The 16,063-nt window shown below is 41.8% G+C and overlaps 1 protein-coding gene across 12 annotated transcripts in view; it reads left to right on the top strand.

Annotated features, from left to right (window-relative positions):
- EPB41L1 (erythrocyte membrane protein band 4.1 like 1) overlaps nucleotides 1-16,063 on the top strand; it is a 168,656-nt gene that overhangs the window by 149,320 nt on the left and 3,273 nt on the right. For 5 of the 12 annotated variants that reach the window (XM_033153334.1, XM_033153336.1, XM_033153331.1 and 2 more), the window contains 10 exons: nucleotides 571-669; nucleotides 3,794-6,643; nucleotides 7,277-7,384; nucleotides 8,593-8,979; nucleotides 10,087-10,170; nucleotides 10,658-10,738; nucleotides 11,044-11,097; nucleotides 13,086-13,181; nucleotides 13,459-13,539; nucleotides 14,950-15,066. In XM_033153334.1, coding sequence (XP_033009225.1) covers nucleotides 571-669; nucleotides 3,794-6,643; nucleotides 7,277-7,384; nucleotides 8,593-8,979; nucleotides 10,087-10,170; nucleotides 10,658-10,738; nucleotides 11,044-11,097; nucleotides 13,086-13,181; nucleotides 13,459-13,539; nucleotides 14,950-15,066 — 3,957 coding nt within the window. The remainder of the gene's footprint in view (nucleotides 1-570; nucleotides 670-3,793; nucleotides 6,644-7,276; nucleotides 7,385-8,592; nucleotides 8,980-10,086; nucleotides 10,171-10,657; nucleotides 10,739-11,043; nucleotides 11,098-13,085; nucleotides 13,182-13,458; nucleotides 13,540-14,949; nucleotides 15,067-16,063) is intronic. The other 7 variants (XM_033153342.1, XM_033153341.1, XM_033153337.1 and 4 more) reach the window with 6 other exon arrangements.

The following is a 16,063-nucleotide window of genomic DNA, read 5'->3' as shown; positions in this document are numbered from 1 at the left end:
GCCTGAAGCAAAGGCGTATGAGGAGGAGGAGGAAGGCTGAACTCTTCTTACTGCATGCCACTTTTGATAGTAAAATTGGACACCCCATCTGTTCTGTCTGTGAATATAGTAGGCATGGAATAAACAACCATGAGTGCACCCATCACATCTAGTTAGGCTCATAGTTTGCCGAATATTCCTAGATCAAAGGTTGTGCAATGAGCAAGATCTGTCTGGAACTGAGCTGAAACCTTTATGATGGAAGCAAGGTGGATCTCTTTGTCTTCAAGCATTATAGGAGATAGAAGTAGCATTCATTAGGTCGTTATTGTCATTGGCACAGAAACGAGGGAAGCTGAAGGATAGTGTTTTCATGCTGGAAAAGTTGTCAGGTAAAAGTGGAAGATGAAAGTGAAAACTCTAGGAATGGAGTGTATTCTCCATACTTTATTTACTGCCTCTGTCTCTCATTGTCTCTTCTTCTACTACCTATTTCTCTCTTTCTCACTCTTTATCTTTCTTTCTTTCTCTCTCTCTCTTTCTCTTCCTCTTTCTCTGCCTTTGGGTCTTGGGTTTCCCCTGCTGAAATAGATGTCAGAAGAGGATTCTCCAGAGGATCTGTCATCTGAGCATGGAGCTGCCTTAATCATGGAGTCTTTTGCACAGAAAAGCCTTGTTTCTTCTCCTGAGGTTATCACCACCCTTCCTTTTTTCTCTCTTTCTGTATCTGCTTCTCTTTTTTGTTTCCATTTGCAGTGAAAAAAGGTTTAGGCTGCAATCTTTTATGCATGCTTACCTACTATATTCAGTGGGATATGCTTCTGGGATATGTATGTTAATTACAGTTGATCAGCCATATTTAGCAATGGTCAGTAAATTGGGGATTCATTTGAAATTTATTCAAAACAGTGTTACAAAGTTATTCCATCCAAGCTAGTAATTCTTGGTGTGTTTAGGGCAGATATGTGGTTGATTTTGAATATTGCCCTGACAGTGGTATATGTAGACTCTTCAACTGACTATGGGGGTAAAGTTTGTTGAAAGCGTGTCTGAACCTAGCTGGTACTTGAATAGGATAACTGTATGAAAATCAGCTGCAGTGGATAGTAATATTGATATTGTGTTCAGTTTGCGGTTAATGGAGGTGCATGCATATACAGCTTGTAACTTGGGCATTTCACAACCAACAATAAACAACCCAATAGTTGTTTGCACAGGTACCATAGTTGTCAAACCCACTCACTCTGAAAGCTAGTTCCTATCTTAGGATGGATAGCATGTGCAGTTTGTGCCAGTTCTGAATGTGGTTTCTGCCATAGCTCTCAAGATTACAAAAGAAAGTTTGGGCCTTAACTGTATCAGCATGGCCCAGGACCAAGTTACAGAGAAGTGCCTTCTAGTGGACAGTGGGAGAGAAGATAGTTAGAAATACTATATTATGGAGAGACAATCAATCAAACTTGAGTTTGGTTGCTTAATTGTCCTCAGGGCATGGCAATAAATGCAGATGCCATGGAGCATAATAGTTGGTTTCCAAGAGGGGGAAAACCTCTTCAGCCCAAGGGGCTGCATTTTCTTTTTGGCAACCTTCCTGAGTAGTGAGGCCAGAAACAAAGGCAGGCAGAACAATGAATGTGAGTTTTCCCTTTGTACAGCAGAGTACAGTAGATTCACTACAAGATATCTAATTGGTTAGGGTCACCCATGTGACCACTCCAGGAAGCATTGCCTTCACTCTGAATCCATTTTTGTTTCTCCCTTTTGACATAAGCACATAGGCAAATCTAATAGTTCACAAGGTGTTGGTGTGATCCCTGATTTGCTAGGATCACTCTCGGAAAGAAAAGGAAGCTCTAACCAAGTTGCATTGTCCCTAAAAAGGATAGAGGAAACAATGCCAACTTCAAAAAAAGATGACAATGTGCACATTTAAGACTTTTTAAGGACATGCTTCTGATTGCTTTGAAATTACTACTTCGATGTTGAAATGAGTGAACATTTGTCACAGCACTAGTGACTCAGGAGACTCAGCAATGATAGAAATGGAAAAGATTTTTGTGGATTCTTATATTTGAGTTTTCTTGAAGATATATTTAATGGGACAAGGCAAATAGAGTTACATGTTGTTTTCATTCCCATCAGTGCACTTGACACAAATTTTTCTATAGCAAGGTTTGAACATACAGCTGTAAATGATTGGTACTTCATTCTGTGCATACATTCAGACCTGCATGACTGTTTGCTCCATAGTTGCCTTCCATTATTGAAGAGTACTGTGGTGTAATTAGCCTCTCAGACTGACTCATGGCACTGTACCACAATGTAGTCCATGGCACTGGAGCAAATCACCACTGCCTCCACCAGATCAGAAGCCTTTGCAGGAAAAATCTCTCTGTTGCAATGCATTCTTCCAGTCTTTGGGGAAATCACTAGTAACATCTCCAACCACAATTAAGATATTTAACTAGCCAACAATGGGCTGCTCTATGTCTAGGGCTTAGCATTGTTGTTGTTGTTATTATTATTATTATTGTTGTTGTTATTATTATTATTATTATTATTATTATTATTATTATTATATAAAGGACCCCAGCATATAATTCCAGAGACTCAACCTAACTCTTTGTCCCACCCCTCTTGCCACCATTTCATCAATATGTGCTCTGTCTTCCTGCTTTCTTCTACAGTGAACGTTCAGTGGGCTTGGATAACACACATGACATAAAAAGCAAATCACTACATAGCATCATACACAGTGTTTAAGTAGTTTGGTACTGCTGTGCTATGTGATACACTAAATACTAGGTTTTCTTTTCCCTGCCCCCTACACTTTTCTGTACTGCCTTTTAAATCAGTTTGCATAACAGTTTCTGTCATTTACTTTCTTAGCAGTGCCTTCCTAGTTCTAGCCCTCTGATCTGCCTTTTAAAAAATAGAATTGGTCTTGGGTTCATATTAACTGGGGCATTGGACCAAAATTGTTGGTTCTACTCAAGTTTGTCCAGAGCAGTGTAATACCATGTGAAGGAACAAAAGTGTCTCAACCATTTCACTTGCTTTCTCAGTGCAGAGAACCTGTGAATGCTGCTAGAGCCTAGAAAAACAGGGTACAACAGGATCTTCAGTCTTAAGTCTTGCTCTTGACTATAGGCTAAAGGGATTCCACCCATTCCAATCATGAAAGATGTCTATCATTCTTGCACACAGACATACTGAGATATGAAAGATCTGGATAAATTTCATTGTGGAAATTTAGGCACCAAAGAGAAAGTCTCATTACAGTAACTTGACTTGCCAACTTTCAAAGTGATTTAGTTAGATGTGAATATAACTATGCACTATGCTTGAGTTCGTTGCTTAGGTATGCAGATAATTAACATGTGCTTAATTTAATGGTCAGGGGTCCCTTTACCTTTAATTTAAATCAATGTTTGAATATTGTTTTAAAGCTTACATTAGAATTCTGATTTGATCACGAGACCTTGAATTTCCAAATCATCAATCCAACAGTGAGAATCACACATAGCTGACTATGTGACTCATGATTTGTGTAAACTTTTGGCACCAGGCTTTTGCAAAAGGGATGGGAGAAATAATGTCTGTTAAAATCCAGCTCTCAGCCCCAGTCTCAGAACTGTGCTTTTGAGATTTCAGCATGCATTCAGCCAATAACAAACACCTCCTTAAAGGCATCTACCTCCAGGTTGTTTAGTGACTACAAGGATGTTGGCAAGACTTTTGCTGCATGCTAATAATGAGGTGTTCAGGAAATTTATGTTTAATGCTAACTCTTCTTGCTCCAATTGTAATGCAGGGTTCAGAGCATTGGGTATTTATAGAAAGAGAAACTTCTGGGCTGGAAGAGCTAGCACTAAAACAAATAGTTGAGACCCAGAAAGAAGAGGCGCATGCAGGTCCTTCAGAGAAGCATCCAGATTTGGATTTAACAAAAGTGACCACTGCAGTGAGGGAACTCAAAGCAGCAGCAAAGCATGAAGATGAAGCAAGCGAGGAAGGCAGAGCACATATTCGGAAAAAAGCCAAAATGATAGCCAGCCCAGAAGATTTTGAATCGTTTTGGGATGATGATGCGTATGAGAGCGATAACAGGAAACACTCTTCTGAGACAGATGGACAGTCTACTGAGGAGAGAGACGAGCAGAAAGATAAAATGGAGACGGTGGTGGTAGCCTCCACTCATCCTGAGGAGGCAGAACAGAAAGGCCAAAGAGAGGTAGTGGTGGTAGCTTCCACTAAACTTGAGGAGAAAGGAGAACAGAAAGACAAAATGGAAGCAGCAGTGGTAGCTTCTAGCACTCTTGAGCAGCCACCTCACCACCTCGAAGGACCAACAGAAAAGATTACCATACCTGAAGGTTTCCAAGTTGAAGGACAAATACATGCCTCAGAATCTCCAAACAAACAAAGCAGAACTATAATACAAGAACACAGGACTACTCTGACTCTGTCAGACAAAGAAGTGTTCAAAACTACCTCAGATTCTGAGACTGTTAGAACTAAGGTGAAGATGGTATCTTCTGCTGCAGAAAGGATAATCTATTTGGGGTCTGAAGAAACCGATGAAAAAGATGGTGATAAGATCAATACAGTACCTGCCAGAGAAAAGCCCGGCTCATCTGAAGACAGGCAGGAAAACCAAACAGAGTCATTAGATGAAAAAGAGAAGAGCCCCAGTTTTGCACCAGCTTCAGCTGCAACAGAGATCAAGGAAGATGATGAGTTCCAATCCAGGTCGTCCACATGCGGGGGAGGACAATCGGAGCTCAGTAAACCCATTATAAAATCAGATTTGCCTGACAAAGTTACAGAGGATGGTAAAAAGTTACATCCCACAGAGTTATGTGCTTATGAGAAAGAAGAGCATTCATCAGCTCCAGAGAAAAAAGCTTCGGTGGAACCAACTGATTATGGAACAAAAGATTACAGAGAATCCAATGTGCATCCTTCTATAGAAGAATTCAGCCAAAGAGTTTTCCATTTATCGATGCCACAGCCAAAATCTGGATCCCCAACAAAAGAAACAGCAACTTATCTCTCCTGTGGGCAAGAACAGGGAGCAGATGAAACTCACAGTATTCTCCAAGAAGGTGGAGAAGAATCTGACAAGAACAAAGATGATACTGCCATGGAAAAAGTAGGTTTGACATTCAGAACTTCAGAAACTCAAAGAGAAATTAATAAATTAGAAGAAACTGAAACTTCTCAAATATTCCTTCAAATGGAAGCCATAGAGATTACAAAATCCACCCTTGGTTTCTCACTGCAGCAGCTTTCCTGTACTACAGAAATTTCAGATGAAGAGCAGAGTAAACTGCAGGATGCAAAACCAGGAGAATTGCCCCAGGATGAAACCCTTGATTCAAGCCAGCCTCCCCATGACAAATTCTCTAAAGTTCAAAGTAAATGCACCACATCAGAAATCTCTTCCAAGGACAAACACCCTGAATTGGAAGAGTTAGCTAAAGAGGATAACCACGAATTGGAAGTTGTAGATAAACAGAGATTCCAGGAACTGGAAGATGCAGCCAATGCCAACCATATTGAAGTGGAGCAGATGATGAAAGATAAGCCTACTCTGTCTGAAGAGTCAACTAAAGATGAGCCATCAACTTTGGAAAATCTCTCAAAATTGAAAGAGATGGCTCAAGGTGCTCCCTCTGAGGCTGAAGAGTTAGACAGAGATGTATTGGATAAGTTGGCTAAAGATAAAGAATTGGATAGGCACGTAAAAGCAGAAGGGGTGACTAAGGATAAAATCGAAGACTTGAAAGGCTCAGCTTCGGATGAACACTATGAAATGGAAGAGGTAGCCAAAGATAATCTCAAAGAAACAGAGGGTGTAACTCTAGACTTGGAAGAGCTGACTGGGGATAAATTCTCCAACTTGAAACAGCCATCCAGGGATGACATTTTATCCCAGGCTGGCCCTCCTGATTCTAAACCTCCAGAATCAAGAGAGACGTTCCAGGATAAATCTTCTTTGGAAGACGGAACTGAGGCCACCCATACTGTCTCTCCTAAGATTGGGCCAGCAAAAAGGAGCAAGGAATGTCCACATCCTTATCGTGCTGTAGCACAGGAAAGGGAAGAACTGCACACTGTTATCAAGGAAGGGAAACCAGGTCTAGAGCCACTGAATCACATGACATTTAGCACAGATACAACTACTCCACTTCAAAAACATCAGGATATAGCAGCACCTGTAGAGAACCACGGGGGTTTATTTGAGTATAGAAATGAGACGGACCAAGAAGTCTCTGTAGCTTCTAAAATCCGGATGTTTGAACAAGGTGAAGTATATAGCCCACTTTTTGGTGAACAACATGCAACTCCAAAGGGGTTGTACGAGAGTTGCACTGGCAACGAGACACCAAAGGATCCATCAAGGATGCAGATAGAGCTACAAACAGGTATATTTCTAGAGAACAGCTGTGCAGATGTTGAGTTGGCCTCAGGCACTTTGGATGGCAAAGCCCTGGATGTGAACTACCTAGCTGTTGTACAAGGAGCAAGTGAGGGAGAACCATCCCAGTCTTCATCTTGGAAGGAAGATATTTCTGTCGGATCAGAGCAAGAACTGGAAGGGGATGTTGAGCTGGCTTCTCCCGATTCTGGCTGTGAAATCACTTTGGCAGAAGCTGTGGTAACCTCTCAAATGAACTGCCCCACTGGAAAGTTCATAAAAGCATGTTGTGTGACTTGCCTTTATGCACCGTGTGCCATGGCTTCAAACATGGCCGTTGACCGAGAGCCGCTGCTTGCATCCCCTGTCCTTTGTGTGTGTGTGTGTGTGTGTGTGTGTGACCTGGCTCGGTTGCTGAATGCAAACTTGCTGGCCCAGGCAGTTCATCAGCTTTTGGGTTGTTCTCTCTGTGTGTGTATGTGCGTGAGAGAGAAAGAGAGAGAGAGACCTCCTGGAGGTTTGGCTAACTTGGAGAGTGCCAGCTGCTAACTCATATCCAAGCAAAATGAGTTTTGTGAATGGAATCGTGCAGTGGCAGGGTGGGAAAGGGTGACACGCTGAGAGCTTTGTATCTCTCCCATACATCCACGCACACACCTAGCAGCAACATTCTCACGCTTCCAGCTTCTTCCTTCTTGCATCTCTTAATTTTGATATCCCTTTTTTTTGCTTGGCTTGTGAGCCCCCCTCCCCCCCTCCTGCCTTTGGCAAGCTAGTGGCTGGCTGACAAAAATAGCTTCCCACTGCTCCAACCAAGGCATTAGCTGAGTTCCTTGCTGCTCTTTTAAGACTAACCCCTTTTCTCTAATCTAGAGCAAATTTCAAGAACCAGCTTGGGAAGAAAAGGATTTGTCAGGCCCATCATTAAAAGCCTCCCCGAAAGAAGAGAGTTTAATGGCTGCTCCTCCAGTGGCCCCTCAGGTCTCAATGATGTTTTACTAACTGCTTGCTTTTGTGGTGTAAAACCTCACCCTAGAGAGCCATGTGCCACCTCCTCCTTCCCCAGCTTACTGAGCTACTATATATCTTTTATATTATATACATATATATGTATATGCTCCTCTTCTGTTTGTTTTAATTATCTTTTCTCATACCTCTCAACATACTAGAAACCTGGACAAAACAAGGCATTAAGAAGTAGGACATCATATCATCTAAATTAAGAATAGCATTTACTTCCTGGGGGACAGTCCAAACCCTACTGGTGTCATGAGGAGAATCTCCATTGATTACAGTAACTTTTGGCTCAATCCCTAACAGTTGGCAATTCTTTGTGAATGAATAATACAAGGGTGTTTCGATATGGTGCAGGAATATAGGCCAGTTTGGGGGGTGTGCAATTTCCATATTGATGCAGTTGAGAGGTATGTGTAGCTTTTGGGGAGCTAGGAGAACAATGTCCTTTGTTCTGATTTTTCTTGTCAATTACACTGATTAAAATGTACCTGGAAAAGTTCATACTTTTAACAGGTTTCCTCTGTGGCATACTCAGTCCAGAGATGCAGTTCTCACAACACATGCCCTTTTGCAACACTGTGATATTTTAGGATACCACCAAATCGTTCCCTGCGCGCTTTTTAAAAGGAGCCTTACAAAGCGAAGTGAGGTATATACAGTGGCAGAAAATAACAAAGGACCTTATCTCAGTGAAATTGACAAATGTTCCTCGCTTCTCTTCCTGCAATATGTGCAGCTGATTTGCCTTAACCTTTTGTCTTTTCCCCCACATCCAAACTTTTCTACTCTCTGCCTCCACTTTTCTGTCCTCCTGCTTCCCCAATGGTCAGTGAGAGTCTGAACTTCTTTATTAATGTCTTAACAACATCTCCTCTTTTTGCACACACCTGCTTTTGCCACAAGTACCAATCATCTATTTGGGATTAATATTTCCAAGGTCATTGTTTTATTTCCTCCTTGCAGTTTTGCAGGTAAAATCAGAAACCCTTTTCCCTTCTCCCTGTGGTTTTTGCTGTGAGAAGTTTTGGTTTTCATGCTTGGGATGTGCTTGATACCCTCTCTATGATGCTTCCTCTCTCCCCCTCCACCCCAAACCAGTGGGTCCTGATAGCTGTAACCTGTCATTCGGCACTTACAGCCATAGCTTCTTTCCTCCCTTTTGTCTCATTCAGAGAGCGGGATTGAGGGAGGGCACAGAGGAGAAATCTAAGCCACCTCGGCACAGGGCCCCCGAAAGTGACACTGGGGACGAGGAGCAAGACCAGGAGAGAGACTCAGTCTTCCTTAAAGACAACCACTTGGCCATCGAGCGCAAGTGCTCAAGCATCACGGTCAGCTCAACTTCCAGCCTTGAGGCTGAGGTGGACTTCACAGTCATTGGCGACTACCACAGTGCCGCCTTCGAAGACTTCTCCCCGAGTTTGCCTGAGCTTGACAAGGAAAAGAGTGAGGGAGAAGCAGAGGGCGTGATTTCTTCTGAGGAATCGGACAAACCAGCTCCCATGCGGGAAGATGTTGCCCAAGAAGGGGATAAGGTCCCCCGAGTAATCCCAGAAGAGGTACAAAAGGAAGGCATGGTGCACAGCTGTACCTTAGTGTCATCATTTGCAGTGTTGTCTGTTTTTGGCATTTGCATTGCTAGATGGACTGTCTGTCTCACCTGTTTGGAGAAGCACGTCTATTTCCAAAGTGTCTTTTTGTTTTTGTTTTTTTTATATAAAAAAATTAGAATATTTATCCTTCATGAATGTTGCTGTCATGTTTGCATGTCTTTGACACCCAAGTGCATGTTTGTTTTGTTAAGTGTGTCCTTTTTTATCTCCTAACCCATGAAGTTACCATCACACCTTTAACCCCCACTGTATTTGCCTGGCTTTTCCACCATAGTAAGTTTCTGTGTTGCATGAATCAACAAATAACATTTGTATTGAAGACATCTAATTTATGTATAATGATATGAATATTGATGAGATGAATAGTTTCTAGGAAGGTAGCTGAGGTAAATGACTATAGTTTATTCTGGTTCTATTTAAGTCAGATTCGGTGCATTAGGGAAATGGTTATAGCAAGAACAGTTAAAGTAACTGTCGCCAGACTGACTGAAAGAAATAGAAGTGAGAACAAAACAAAGCAAATGCTGGGGAAAGCAATACTGTCTGTGGGAATATACAGTTAAGCCAAACGTCCTATAAATTTGCTTCACCAAATGTCCTATATTTGCAAGAGCAAGCATCACATAGACACTCTGTATTTATGTGCACCTGCTACTTCCAATGGAATTGTTTGTTTTGATCTGCAGAGGTTTGCATTAAATGCAAAGTTCTAAATTCATCTCCCCACCCCTTTTACTGTAAGTTACTGCAGTTATCATCTTACTTTGCCAGTTTGAATTTTAATTCCATTCTCTTACCTTTACTGGAGTCCCCTACAGCGTCCTTGAGCTTCATATTTTCAGCCAGTTCTCTCTGCTGTTTGAAAACTGCACTTGCTCTTTGCAATAGAAGAACGCTTGAACTCAAGCTAAACAAGTTCTGTGCAATTAAAATAACTTCATCCACGACAGCCTACAAAGTGCAAGGTGGAGCGAGGGAATTGTGCACAAACCAGCAATTTTGTTCAGTTAAATGCAGTTGGATTGTTGCTAAATTCTTTTGTTCCTTTGGTAGTCCTCCATGAAACGGAAACTGCAAAAAAAAGCAGAATCGGAAGCCTCTGTGCAGCACAGAATCACTGCAACAGAAATTACGCAGGTAACATTTATATTTATTCTGTTTTATTGCGGTTTGTTTATCTTGCAGCACAGCACCTTGGCCAAAGCACATGAAGCATGGGCCCACTGCATATCTCTAGAGGCAAAGCATCATACGAAGATCACATCTGCACTGCATTTGTTTAAATGTAAAGGTTGCTGTGCTGTTCAGATGAGTTGCACTGGAAGGTTATCAAACGAGAATGATTCATTTATATGCCTGTAGCATATCTGCGTTTTCAGAAGAGTGCCATCTTTTCTGATACTTCCAGTGCAGTAATAGCCAAGTTATTAGTCCAAGTAGGTGGGATGAGACTAGACGGATGTAAATTCATGCATTTAACTTTAACTGGGTGAAGAATTTCACTGAAGCTCTTCTTTGGCATGTGAATCAGGGCAAGTGTTTTTCTTTTTAACCTTCTGGAGACTGCGCTTGTGCTTAGCCTGTAAACTTCATTGACTTACCGCATTACCCTTTTCATGTTTAGGTTGATGGTACCACCACAGGCAGAAAGGAGACAATAACCACTTCCCACATTGTCAGCACAGAAACCATATCAACAACCTCAGTAAGTACCCATACTGGGTACATCTTGGGTTGAAGGTTCTATTGCATCCTCAAAACCACACCTGGCAACACCTAAGCCTTATTTCACGCATTGCTTGTGTGTAGGGCATAATTGTGTTGACTCCAGAGTGAGGTGCACCTTTAGTCATGCCCTCAGTGTCATGTTGTCTGCTTCCAACTGCATGTGGCCCAAGGTCATAAAGAAACCCAATGTGCAAACTTTTGTTCGTGTGTAGGGGGGTCTGTGCAATCAGGACACATCACTTCTCTCTTTAGTTATATCAATACCCACCTTGTGTTTTTCAGGATCACAGCACCAAGGCTGGGAAGGGAACAACAGAACTTCGCTCCATCTCTCCAGTGAGTGATTTTACATATCTGGGCCTTTGAGATATAGCTGTTAGAACGCTGTAGGACCAGCGGTGCCAAATCTGTAGCTCTACAGGTGTCTTTGATTCCAACTTCCATCTGCCCCAGCCAGCATGCTTACTGGTCAGAGACAATTGGTGTTTTAGTCCAGAACACATTCCCCATCCCTCCTGTAGCCATATAATGACCCCCAAATCTTGCATAACCACTGAAGCCTTTTGGATTGTTGGAAAGGCTTCAAACCAACTTAGCACACAAATGGAGCCCAGCAAGTTTCTGATGCGCACGTACCTGCTGTACGTTCTCACTTGCTTCTCCTGTGCCATCCGCAGTGTATCTTCTTGCGCAACGGTGTGTGTGCATACCAGCAATTACAGACGACAGAGCCCAGCTTCTTTTCCTAATCTAGAAGCTTTATTTACAAGGCATAAATTACATTCCAGGAGACACACACGACATTTTAGCCTTCTCCTTTCTCCAGCCAAAAATGAAAGAGAGGAAAGATACAGAAACAACAAGTATCACATTACACAGTCTTCCGGCGATATGAAAACCGGATGTGCGGGGCGACCTGGTTGAGCTTGTTAACTCTGAAAGCTCCAAACCTCTACAACCACACACACATATATACTACTTCTTCAGGCTGCTACCCCTCCCATCTTCTTTCTAGCATCAGTAGCAGAAGAACAAGGTTCCGGGCGATTTTGAAAAACAGAAGCAATAGGAATAGTAGACCATCTTCAGTGTGCCTAATGTAAGCCCACTGAGGTGAACTGTGAGGTCTTCGGTACTGCGCAAAATGATTAAAACAAATATGAAACATGTATTTACTACTGGCAGACAAAAAAACCACTATTCTATCATTCTTGGCAACCATCAACCTCCAGAGACACACACAGTGACTGCAAGCAAGCAAACTACTGTCTCTCTGCCCTTATAATCTGATTCATGGACTTGCTTCTTAGCAGCTACTCATATGAGAATATAATGTCATGTGTCTGACTGTGCTGATAGGTGCTCTGATCCTCTTGTCATGCTTGTGAGTGAATATCCTGTCAGTCAGAAAGTTTAGGGATTGGGTTTTACCAGTATGGTTCCTTCCGTGCTTTACTTTCTTTTTCAGAAAACAATGAAGAAGCAGAAAGCCAACATAATATGTAAAGGTTATCTGATACTTCTATAGTTGTACAAGTAAATTATAGTGAGTTTCCTACTCATTAAGGCCTGCTGTGGGCCGCTTTTATTTTCAAGTGTTGAAATCTTGTTAGGAGATAACACAGAACTTTCTCTGTTGCAATTCCACTTTACTTGAAAATAGAGGCTGCTAGAGGCTGTCCTTGTGACCCTGTTGGAATGCTGCCGAGATGTTCTTCAGATAGGCCTACCAGAAGGTCGAGGGAACTAATCTGAGCAGATATTTAATTCTACTCAGTGTACCTGAATTCTGACTATGTCTAGCTTAATATTATTGTTTCAGGCTGCAGTCCTGTATACACTTAACCTGAGAGTGAACCCCACTGAACGCAATGGGACTTTCTTCTAAGCACGCATGCATAAGATTGCACTGTTAATAAAATAGGTACTAGTATACAACTGTTAGCTGATTTATTTAAATAAGCAATGACCAAATGAATGCAATACTAGAATACAATGAAGATATAAGGGTTGCCGTATACAATGTCATAGCGGCTTATTTAGCACCCAGTAGTACTGTGTGATTTTGACTGGTATAGTGATTTGCAAAGAGAACTTTTCAACTGGGACGCCCAAGAGTGAACCTGAGACTTTCCATGTGCAAAACATCTTCTCTCTCTGAACTATGACCTTCCTTAATAACAAACAGGTGCCACCACTCCCCCCCCCAAAAAAAATAGAAAATCAGAGCCCAGACACTTGCATGATAAACCTTCGCCCCAGTATGCATGTTTAATAAAACTGGCAGTCTGATGACGTGGATGCTGCTTTGCATGTTTTTGCAGATCACCAGCAGTGCTGTTGGGAAAGAAGCCTTCTCCAGTCTTTTTGGTGCCACAGCAGAAACCCTCTCCACCTCCACAACCACTCATGTTACCAAGGTAAGACTGGAGCAGGAGTAACAGAATAGCAGCGTGTGTGCCAAGTAAGGCCACTCAACTTGAGACACTGCAAAACTAAGAGCCATGTGGAAGCTATTCAAGAAGACATTATTATTTTTACTTCTTATTCCCAACTCTGTATCTATAAAATAGGAATTATTGCGATAGCCTTCATAGAATTGCAGTGGCTGAGTGAGAGAAAAAGTAACTTACAAAACATTTTAAATATTGGAAGTGCTGTATAAACACTCAACATGTGTTGTTTTCCTTATTTCAGACTGTGAAAGGAGGATTTTCTGAAACCAGAATAGAAAAGCGAATCATCATAACAGGAGATGAAGATGTGGACCAAGACCAGGTGTGAAGGAAGTCTGAATGAGGCTGTCAGTATTGTTAGAAATAACCTTTCCATAAATACAGGGATGGAAAGCTTAAGGAGGCCAGAATCCCCAGATCCATCCTTCCCTATACATAGAAAGCTACTGGTAGAAATAACAGACTCGAATATTTTACTGGTATATAGCAAATTGCAGTACTGATCACCCTGTGACAGGTAGATTTATTGTCACAATAACACAAAAGAAATCCAGAGGTATGCCTTTTATTTATTTACTAACATTTAAATACCACTTGATTGTAATAAAACCTAATTATGAACTAAATAAAATCAACAATAAGCTAAGTAAAACCATTGTGGGCTTCCTTAATAGTAAATAATTATAAAACAGCAACAACTAAAAAGCCAGGATAAATTTAAATGAGTGCCACCGTGAGCCTATGGAAGATGTAGTAGTAAGAATAATAATCAAATGCACTCTTCTAAAGTTTCATATTATTATTACTTTCAATTATATTTAATCAAAATTTGTAAATTATAAGAGGTGGAAAGAAAAGAAAAATAACAGAAAAGCACTAAAATCACATACATCATAATATCTGGCAGGAGAAGATGAAACAATTGCAATATTTCATATTAGAACAGTGATGCTCCAGCCTACACTAGAACTTCTGTACTTTGGGTAGCCACATAGAAGAGGAAATTTCAGCTGGTGCAACTTTTTAAACTCCTGCAGCACTGTTCTGTGACATGTTCATTGAGGAATCACTGTAAAGGGAAGCAAAACTGTAAGTGTAGGTTAGGGGGTGCAACTGCAATTTCAGTCCAGTCATACTGCCATACACTGGAGGTAAGACAGGATTGCAGCATACAGTAACAGAGGGCTACAACTGTAGAGGAATTTTCTCAAGGACATAGGATTGGATCCTCAAAACTGTGAACGGAAGGCAGGTGATTGCCCACTCCTTCCTCTCTGTGATGCCTCTCTGGAACCATTTTGAAAAGCATGAAACGGGGCTTTGGGCTGCCAGAGGAGGAAATAATGGTCCAAAATTGGGCACCAGTGAAGTTAGGTGTATACACAATTCCTCTGCTGAATTTTGGCTGATGACCCCTTCCTCCACCATCGTCCATCCTAAGCTACTCAAGAGAGTCTCCCCGCAGCCCTCTGCAGGGAATACAGTGGGAGAGGAGGGAACTCTAAAGCCACCTCCTAGGAACTTATTTTCATTTGTGGTTCCAAAGATCCAAGCCACAGGTTTGAATGGAAAAACTGCAACAAGAATGTTAAAGTTTTCTTGATCCACGAATAGAGTTCTAGGTAACCTCAGTAACATTCCTTCTTCTCGTTTCTACATGATCTTCAGTTGCTACCTCCTTACAGCAGGACAAGGGAGCCGCCATTTAACATTCAGCGTTTTGTTTCCACAGGCTTTGGCTTTGGCAATCAAGGAGGCAAAACTGCAGCATCCTGACATGCTGGTAACCAAAGCCGTAGTATATAGAGAAACAGAACCATCTCCAGAGGAAAGGGACAAGAAGCCTCAGGTATGAAAAGATGTGGGAAGCCGGCCCTATAAGATGTAACATCTAGCTCAGTGTTTTTCAACCACTGTTCCGTGGCACACTAGTGTGCCGCGAGATGTTGCCTGGTGTGCTGTGGGAAAAATTGAAAAATTCAAGAGAATTACTTTATATATAGTCAATATAGGCACAGAGTTAAATTTTTTAACATTTTCTAATGGTGGTGTGCCTCGTGATTTTTTTCATGAAACAAGTGTGCCTTTGCCCAAAAAAGGTTGAAAAACACTGATCTAGCTGACTATAGAGGCCAGGCAACATAGGAGAATAAAAGAATGATACACCAAGTGGGTATGTTGTAGTTGTCAAAACAGGCAGACCTCTACTGAGAAACAATGCCTCCCCTCAAAAGACTTGAGCCACACCAACATGTGCTTGGCTAGATGGCTATCATGGCCATGGCAAAGTGGTGAGCTGCAACATAAAGCTATATCTTTTACTTAGTTTTGTTACCCCTTGGATAAAGGGCAAACCTTTGCAACTGGATGACAAGTAATTTTCAGTGGGAACCCTGAGGTTCCTTGAATGGTTAGAAGAGGTGCCTCCTTGGGAAGTTAGCTCCCAGAACCAAGCTTCCCAAAAGACAGCTTGCTCATCATTACGGCACCTTCTCTGTGATGTGCAGCTGCAGAAAAATGTTGGGCCCTTTCTACAGCACATCACACAGCGCAACAGTTAGGCCCGGCTGAAAGTCTGTGCTGACCAAGGGTACACCCCAGAAGATACTCTAGAATCCTCTGCAACATGCAGAAATTCCACAGCTGATGTGCAACGAGTTCCCTGTCAAGTGAATTTACATGCAAAGTTTTCTTGCAGGTGGGAAGGCTGAAAATTCAGTGCCCTAGATTTAACCTCTCTACAACAGGTTTCAAAATGACAGCACCCCGTTGCATCATTATAGCAAAAGGTGTCCCAGAAAACCAAACTGCTAGAGACAGTCTTGCTTATTGTCTTGATAAAATGC

This window comes from Lacerta agilis, chromosome 6 (assembly GCF_009819535.1).
Source record: "Lacerta agilis isolate rLacAgi1 chromosome 6, rLacAgi1.pri, whole genome shotgun sequence".
Classification (NCBI taxonomy): domain Eukaryota; kingdom Metazoa; phylum Chordata; class Lepidosauria; order Squamata; family Lacertidae; genus Lacerta; species Lacerta agilis.
Note: the sequence above shows the minus strand (reverse complement) of the source record. Positions and strands in the feature narration are given on the sequence as shown.